Below are 9,785 nucleotides of genomic sequence, written 5' to 3'. Positions count from 1 at the left end.
TGAAACCAAAGTTCAAATTTACTATTTTAACATTGGCCCACTACTATACGCTGGTATTCGAATTGCAAATATTAACTTTCAACAAACGATATATTTATGTATGTATATTTGTGTGGGTTCAAAACGCTGTTAGTGATACCTCTGTGTAGGAGCATACCTCTCTATTCATGATGTGGATAATTTTCATTGCAACTCGGGTGTCGGGTTTTATTATTATTATTATTATTATTATTACTTGCTAAGCTACAACCCTAGTTGGAAAAGCAGGATGCTATAAGCCCAAGGGCCCCAAAAGGAAAAATACCTCAGTGAGGAAAGGAAAAAAGGAAAAATAAAATATTTCAAGAATAGCAGCAGCATTAAAATAAATATTTCCTATATAAACTATAAAAATAACAAAACAAGAAAGAGAGAAATTAGATAGAATAGTGTGCCCGAGTGTACCCTCAAGCAAGAAAACTCTAACCCAAGACAGTGGAAGACCATGATACAGAGGCTATGGCACTACCCAAGACTAGAGAACACTGGTTTGATTTTGGGGTGTCCTCCTAGAAGAGCTGCTTACCATAGCTAAAGAGTCTCATCTACCCTTACCATGAGGAAAGTAGCCACTGAACAATTACAGTGTAGTAGATAACCCTTTGGGTGAAGAAAAATTGTATAGTAATCTTAGTGTTGTCAGGTGTATGAGGAGGAGAATCTGTAAAGAATATGCCAGACTATTCGGTGTATGTGTAGGCAAAGGGAAAGTGAACCGTAACCAGAGAGAAGGATTCAATGTAGTACCGTCTGGCCAGTCAAAGGACCCGTAACTCTCTAGCGGTAGTATCTCAACGGGTGGCTGGCGCCCTGGCCAACCTACTACCTCCATGATTTACGAGGTATAGGACACATTTCACATTTGTACTATTTTCTTTTGGAGTTTCCACCTGTTAAAGGATAAAACTCAATATTACAATTTAACTGGGCTCCACAAGGCACTGAAAGAGTTGGAAGACCTTGGCCGACGTGGCTGAGGACTATGAAGTTTGAAGTAGATGATAAATGTACTAGTCAGGGCCACCCATAATAGGTTGGTTTTCTGTGAGCTATCATAATAAAGTTTTCCAGCAACACCAATCCGGACTGGCCAGAGTGGTGATGAAATGGCGAAACTCCAGACATGAATAAGGACATGTCTGAGGCCTTTGTCTTGCAGTGAACTAGACACGACCGAATATGTTGTGTGTGTATATATATATATATATATATGTATGTATTTCCCAAATAATTTCATTTGGACTACTAGCATAAATCCGGCAGACAATAAGAAATGTGTAACATGGGATGTGGTAAGATTTCTTATTATCAGTTTATCTTGCGAACAAAAGAAACATAGAAAAACTTCATCATAAAAATTGCATTAAAGTTATTAAAATACCTATATCCTAAATCTCAACAAAAAGATTCACACATTCTGAACCGAATAGGATACTGGAATATAAATCACTTTAAGGGTTGTTGTGGCTGATTGGTAACGTCTTCTGCCTCGGGATCGCAAGATGGGGGTTCGAGCCCGGCTCAGGCTCGTTAGTCCCCTTTAGTTTTCTGCAACCTAACCATCCTTGTGAGCTAAGGATGGGGAGTTTTGGGGGAGCCTATAGGTCTATATGTTGAGTTACCAGCAGCCTTTACCTGATCCTCCCTGCTCCTAGCTTGGGTGGAGAGGGGGGCTTGGGGCACTGTCCTGCTTGCTAGGGCAATGTCACTGTCTCTTGCCTCTGCCATTCATGAGCGATCTTTAAACATTTAAACAAGACAGTGCTCAACATCAAGAAAGAACCAGAGATATGAGATTTGCGGTCCAATACTCAATTACATCTGAGGATAAACAAAGCAACAAAGATGTTTATGGTCTCGGAGCTTTGTGTGGCAGAAAAGATCAAAGATACAGCCAAATGAAAAAGGTGATTTGGTCCAACGTAAGACAAAAGTGAAAGAACAAAGGAAGAGCTAAGAACAGAAATATTGTGTCTGGAACAGAAATATCTGTGATGAAAGAATAAAGGGAACTATTTTGGCATTTGGTCACCGTGGGGACATGTCAAAAGAAAAAGAATATTAGCAACAGTTCCACGGTATAATAGCTACAACTAAAAATACCTGTAACGATCATAAGGGCATGCAAATGATAAAACAAAATTAGATATATAAAAAATAAGATAATTTCTATAAGGAATAACTAAAGTCATATAATGTTTTTGTAACTATGAGTAGGAAAAAGTAAATGGTAAAAATTGTAAGTAAAAGGCCCTCCGGGACATTATATGACAAATCAAAGGCAAAATCTATTGATCCATATTTCTGGTTATTATTATTATTATTATTATTATTATTATTATTATTATTATTATTATTATTATTATTATTAGCTAAGCTATAATCCCAGTTGGAAAAGGATACTAAAAGTTCATGGTCTCCAACAGGGAGAATTGCCCAGTGAGTTGAGGGAAATAAGGAAACAAAAAATAGTGTGCACGAGTGTACCCTCAATCAAGAGAACTCTAGACCCAGATAGAGGAAGACCACGGTACAGAGGCTATGGCACTACACATGACTAGAGAAGAATGGGTTAATTTTGGAGTGTCCTCCTAAGAAATCTGCCCAACTTATGCTCAATTCTTCTCTCTCAACTTCCCTCCTCTTGCAAACATTCCCAACTCCTTCACAGGATTTGGCAGTTTTTTTTTTTCCAATATTCTCTGTCAATATTATATCTTTATTGACAAAAAAATTCCAAGCTCCCATCCACAGACACTCGTATATACAAATACTTTTCACCTGCATACGTAGTGTCCATTTCCACAACAAACAAATCCCTCTGAAGCAAACATATTTACAACGCTGTTCTTAACCATCATTGCCTACTAATTCTATCATAATCTATTTCTATGTCCATGTATACAACACAGTTTTGTAATTTCCTTTTAGAATTCTTATATCAATTTTCCATTAAACAGACTCTCAATACCTCCTCTTCCTTCTTTCTAGCTATGCTGCTCTTGACATATCATTCCTTTCCTCAGATGCACTTTCTTATTCAAATATTATTACTCTCCTTCCATAATACAGTAAGTACTGCTATGACCTATAATTCTTGCAGTTGACCCTAACCTTCTCTCTCTCTCTCTCTCTCTCTCTCTCTCTCTCCTCTCTCGTCTCTCTCTCTCTCTCCTCTCTCTCTAATATAAATATAAACACATATACATATACTGTATATCACATATATATATATATATATATATGTGTATATATATATATATATATATATAGTATATATACATACATAATCAAGGCTCAAGATATAAAAGCATTCAATATATACTGCAATGTCTTTCATTCCTTTACCGCTAAGAAATACAATGAAATATCAACTAATACTATAAAAATGACAGGGACCTTCTCAAAAATAAGTTTTTACTTTTTGTGAAGTCTTACACTCTACAAACGCATAACAAATGAAAAAGTGAAGGTACTAAATAATTCTAAATGGTCTAAAATATAAAATCAATATTCTATATGAACTTACATTCAACCATACTGTATATTGATTTATCATTAAGAGGAAATTGGCGTTCATAAAGAGCATTAACTAAAAGCATCTTAAAAAAGTTAAACAGAGTCAACAATGCAGAAGAAACCATTGTAAAAATATACTAGAAAACAGGTAAATCACAATTCCTTCACAAAATATATACATCTAACAAAAAGTGTATAAAGGGCATTAAATAACATCATCATCTCATCCTACGCCTATTGAGGAAAAGGGCCTCGGTTAGATTTCCCCAGTCGTCTCTATCTTGAGCTTTTAATTCAATACTTTTCCAATCATCAACTACCATTTCGCGCTTCAAAGTCCTCAGCCATGTAGGCCTGGGTCTTATAACTCTTCTAGTGCCTTGTGGAGCCAGCTGAACGTTTAGTGAACAAATCTCTCTTGGGGAGTGCGAACAGCAAGGCCAAATCATCTTCATCTACCCCTCATCATGATCTCATATCAACATATGGCACTCGAATAATCTCTCTTATAGTTTCATTTCTAATCCTCTCCTGCCATCTAACTCCCAATATCCTTCTGAGGGCTTTGTTCTCAAATCTACTAAATCTATTGGAGATTGTTTCATTGTCATACCACGACTCATGACCATAGAGTAACACTGATCTCACTAAACTGACATATAGTCTGATTTTTATATGTAAATTCAGGCGATTTGATTTCCCAATTTTACTTCACCTAGCCATTCTTTGATTTGCCTTTTTCAATCTTTCACCAAACTATAATTCTAAAGACCATGTATTGGAGATCATAGTTTCTAAATACTTGAATTATTCTACCTTATTAATGCTTTCTCCTTCCAATTAACAGCATCATATAAAAATTAAAAATTGCTAAAAAATGCGGCAATCATTGGAAGATATACTAGAAAACAATATATTCATATAAATCTCACAAAGACATTAAATACACAACAAACAAAGAGAAATCTCTCATAAACACACATCAAGGATGAGATCAATAACCTGTTCAAATAGGAACCGTAAACACAATACAACAACAAAATACAGCTTCCATATACCTCGAATGGCATCCAGCAACCAAACACAAGGAATGCGCGATTCAAGATGTAATAAAAATAAATTAGAAACCAACGCTTCCTCTCCACACACATAGTGTAAACATTAAAGAAAGGAGCATTCCAATACGAGAGAGAGAGAGAGAGAGAGGAGAGAGGAGGAGAGAGAGAGAGAGAGAAAAGAAAATATTACGAGGGTTGACAAATGCCTGGTGCTAAAACAGTGACGCACCCCTTGGCTAAACTGATGTCCAACATACTTCTCACTTCAATATCGTTCCCTATCTCCACCCTCTTCCCTCTCCATCTCTCTCACTTGCTCTCCCCTCCTTCCTCACCTTTTCGTGTCTTATTCCCTCACTGCTTTTTTATTCTTATTGTTCAAATCCCTACACCTTTCTGCAACGCTCGTTTCTTTAAACAATTTTGGTTAATGGTTTCAAATTCTCTCTCTCTCTCTCTCTCTCTCTCTCTCTCTCTCTCTCTCTAGCACATACACTATAACAGAGAATATCAAAACAGCTAAAATGGAATGGAGTCAATATCCCTCCAAAGGTTTCAATTTCCTTCATTAAAAAGTTACAACCAAAAATCTCTATTGACTCGACCGAAAATGTTAAAATTTTACAGACTCAATCTTTCGGTCGGGTTCTATATTAACAAAAAAATAGTGGCGAAGCTTGTTAATAATGGAATAAGAGCAGCACACCAATGAGATTAGATGAAGGAAACGACTTAGGGTAGAAGAAAGTGCAAACAGAAAATGTAAAAGATTCGACAGTGCTTCTTCTTTAAGAGCGGCAGCTGGCGTAAAAAGATAGAAGGGAATAAAAAGAGCTCGTATAAAAGAGAAGAATGAAACAATAAAACCGAGAGCTAGGTAAAGGAGAGGAGAAGGATGCCTCGAGTGCTATTACATGCTGGAAGAGAGACTAATAAAAGGATATATGAAGAATAATGAATTATAAAGAAAGGGCAGGAAGAGAGGAATGGGTGGAGAATAAAGGCGGGTTTACACGGTTCGAACGGTTTCGTCGAACGCGGTTTCGACAGATATGTGTTTGAAGTGATGTTCGAACGTGTGAAAGGGGAAAAATTTTGGTTGCCGAACACGTTTGTCGAACGGTTCGTAGAAAGTCAGTTCTCGCCTGGCTTTTGTGGGCGGGGCTTCATTGTCCACAACCCTTATGCATTTGTGACTGACTCCACCTCTTTCGAACCGTTTGCCAAGCAGATTCGACAACCGGGTTCTACGAACCGTTCGACAGTGGTAAACCCCGCTTAAGAGAGTGAGAAAATTACAAAGAGCAAAATGAAGTTTTCGAAATAAAAATCTAAATGAAATTTTGGGGTGAACATAAAAAATGCTTTGCATTAGAAGTGAATATTAATTTAGAAGGGGTCATTTTATATCAACAGAGGAATATCTTAATCGTAAAATTGTAATGTGTGAAAGGTAATAAAATAAATTAAAAAGCGAAAAATGGAATTATTATCGAGGTACCGCGATTGTGTGAAAGAAAAATGTATTACAGTTGCTAACAACAGCAAAGCAAAATAGACCAGCAGATGGAATAAAATATATTCTGTCTTTTACAACCACCCGTTGTTGTAAATGCAGAAAATTCAGCTGCACCATCAAAACGATTTTTATTCGATTCAACAATTTTTCTTCACCCAAGGGGGGTTAACTACCGCACTGTAATTGTTCAGTGGCTACTTTCCTCTTGGTAAGGTTAGAAGAGACTCTTTAGCTATGGTAAGCAGCTCTTCTAAGAGAAGGACACTCCAAAATCAAACCAGTTTTCTCTAGTCTTGGGTTAGTGTCATAGCCTCTGTACCATGGTCTTTCACTCTCTTGGGTTAGAGTTCTCTTGCTTGAGGGTACACTTGGGCACACTGTTCTCTCTTGTTTCTCCTCCTCCTTGTTTTTGTTATAATTTTTATAGTTTATAAAGGAATATATATTCTAATGCTGTTGCTATTCTTAAAATATTTTATTTGTCCTTTTTTCCTTTCCTCACTGAGCTATTTTCCCTGTTGGGGGCCCCTAAGGCTTATAGCATCCTGCTTTTCCAACTAGGGTTGTAGCTTAGCAAGTAATAATAATAATGATTTAAGATGCTGCGATTTTACTGGTTGAGATAATCATTAATGCAATTATAAAATAAGTTTTTTCATAATTATTTTTAAATTAAATCTGGATAAAATAATCAGAAAGTACTACCCACGTTAGTTACCGACGTTATTATTATTATTATTATTATTATTATTATTATTATTATTATTATTAGCTAAGCTACAACCCTAGTTGGAAAAAGCGGAAGCTATAAGCCCAAGGGCTCCAAAAGGGGAAAAAATAGCCCAGTAGGAAAAGAAAAAAAGGAAATAAACTACAAGAGAAGTAATGAACAATTTAAATATTTCAAGAGCAGTAACAACATTAAATAATCTCTCATATATAAGCTATAAAAACTTAAAAAAAAAAAAAAAAGAGGGAAGAGAAATACGATAGAATAGTGTTCCCTACAGCAATGGCCTCCCAGCTACCAAAGATTAATCTTTTATCAAAATATCGTCAATTCTGCTCCGGACCTTCCCCGGTAAAATGGAAATCACAGCCCAGAAATAATTATTCACGTCGACAAATGGCTCACGGGCAGCCCTGACGGGACACCCTATCACTTGATTAATGTCATCCATTCTTCGAAAACACCGCAACACCACTTGCTCAACACATGCACGCACAAACTTAAATCCCTTACAAGAATAGTCTTAAGAATTAATAATCTTTTTTCTCAATATGCAAGTAATGCATACAAGTCAAACTGTCTCTATGGTTTGTTCAATCTCTTCGAAGGTGTCATTAGCTGGCTCGCGAACTGCATAAAATTTGTATCATAGCCTTCTCGTATAAGCAAAAAATCTGAATATAATTTTTATAAACAGAGATTGATTACCTTCTATAAAAGAATTCCATCTTTATATAAATTGTATTTGGAATATTCTAAGTAATTTTCTACTAAAGATATGCCCAACAAATCCTTCAACCGAGAATTTAATTAGTTTAGCAGAAAAGTCGAATATAATTTTAATAAACAGAGATAACTTTCAATAAAAGAATGCCATCTTTATATAACTCGTAATTATAATATTTTTAAGTTATATTTTAAGACGGATCTTTTGTTCAACAAATTTTTGAACAGTGAATACAATGAGTTTAGCGGCCCAATCCTTACCAGAGGGGCATTCAGTAGGGCACAGACCTACGCCGCGGGAGTTTATTTCTCTACCTTTTGCCCGACCTTGACCTTTGACATTGACATCGTATTAATTGGCGTGGATTTTCATACACTCAAATATGAGCCAAGTTTGAAGTCTCTGATGTCCAAACTTGCGGCTGATTACGTGAATTGGACAATTTGCTTGACCGTGACCTTGACCTTTGACCTTAACCTTCCAAACTTCAACCAATTCCAGCTAATATATATTTGGTTCATCTAATCACCGAAAAATCTTCAGAAAGTTTTATTTGGAATCTTTCAAGCTGACCTATCTTTAATTAATCCCATGACTTTAATATCCTTTTATTTTTTCCCTGTGACATATTTTCCTGATAATAAAAATAACTCTAATTGACATTATAATTATTTTAAAATTTATGAATAACCTTTATCCTCGGAATCTTCGTTTTAACCAACAATTAATGGCTTCTCTTTATTGACATTATTACTATAATCTCTCATATTGACCTTTCTTATCACTAAATCTTCCATAAATAAACTCATCAATAAACACATCAAATATCCTATTCATTTAACATCTCTTACTGACTTTTACAACAAACAACTGACATTATCAATAGAAAAATATTTGAGCTTATCGCTTAATCGTCATTAAAAAACTCTCTTCCTGACTTTCATAATGGAACATAACATCGTCCCTCAAAGTTAGTTCCTCGTCAATAGTTTTCTTATTCTCTTACCAAGTTCAATCCATCTAAGTATCATCAAAACTTGTCACTCAAAATGCTCTTACTGCTGTGATTCATTCAAACCTTTTCACCTCGGAGTAGAACATATTAATCTCATCAATGAAATCCATTAATAATAAATCGCATTGCCAAAAACCTCATTTCATTAAATTTTGTTTAATTACCTTCCCTTAAAGGGAAAAAAAACAAGTAAATAATCCTTATCTTGACTATCTGAGTCCCAAAAACGCTTAAACTGTCCCCGTTCTTAAAATCCATAAATAATACAGTCTACACTATCTCTTAATTGCTTGCATTCTAAAACCCCTTTAAGTAATTTCCTGAACCATATATTCACTAACCTCATAACTAGAGCTTTCTAACTAGCCTTATCCCTCAAAAAAAAAAAAAAGAAAAAAAAAAAAAAAAAAAAAAAAAGAGAGAGAGAGAGGAGCTCATGGAGCTTATCCCTGCACCATATCTCACTTTCCCGTCAAAGCATCCAATTCTGGTTTCCTACATCAGCCAACCGGACACCTCCTAAACCCCCCCTCCCCCCAATCCAGCCCCTGGAGGCCCAGCATATTCTCTCCTTACACCGAGAGCCGTTTTGTTAGTAACCTGATATACTGTGCAGCACAAGCTTAAACTTTCCCGTACGACCACGAAGAGTTTATATAACAAGTTAGTTTTCCAAAATTATGATTAGTCTATTCTTTCATATTATTTCAGGAATAGGAAAACAGGTCTTGAAGCAAATATTTTTTGAGTCTTAAACTTTCACAAAGCCTTTTTTTTTTTTTTTTTTTTTTTAAGAATTAGCATACTTGATTTTCCCATATTTCTCTTTCACATTCTTTCTGTTCATCGTAACTCATAACTTGTATTTCCAAGGTAATGAGAAGAAATAAAATTGAATATATTTGTAAAGCATTATGCTCTCTCTTTCTCTCTCTCTCTCTCTCTCTCTCTCTCTCTCTCTCTCTCTTATTATGTATATACACACTCATATATATATATATACAGTATATATATTTACACACACAACACACACACACACACACACATATATAATATATATATATATATTTCCCTTCTCTATCTCACTATTCCTGACGCATTTACTTTAAAGAAAAAAATGGATAATAAACAAAGTTACAGAAAATAACAAATTTAAATACAGCTATAAACTGTGTTTT

General features: G+C 35.3%; 1 protein-coding gene across 1 annotated transcript in view; it reads right to left on the bottom strand.

Moving 5' to 3' along the window:
* Remo (Remoulade) overlaps positions 1-9,454 on the bottom strand; it is a 119,153-nt gene extending 109,699 nt beyond the window's left edge. The window contains exon 1 of the mRNA XM_068354442.1: positions 9,414-9,454. Coding sequence (XP_068210543.1) covers positions 9,414-9,454 — 41 coding nt within the window. The remainder of the gene's footprint in view (positions 1-9,413) is intronic.
* Between the last annotated feature and the right edge of the window lie 331 nt (positions 9,455-9,785).

Source organism: Palaemon carinicauda, chromosome 30 (genome assembly GCF_036898095.1).
Source record: "Palaemon carinicauda isolate YSFRI2023 chromosome 30, ASM3689809v2, whole genome shotgun sequence".
Lineage (NCBI taxonomy): Eukaryota > Metazoa > Arthropoda > Malacostraca > Decapoda > Palaemonidae > Palaemon > Palaemon carinicauda.
The sequence above is the reverse complement of the archived record's forward strand: the minus strand, read 5'-3'. Positions and strand labels throughout refer to the sequence as shown.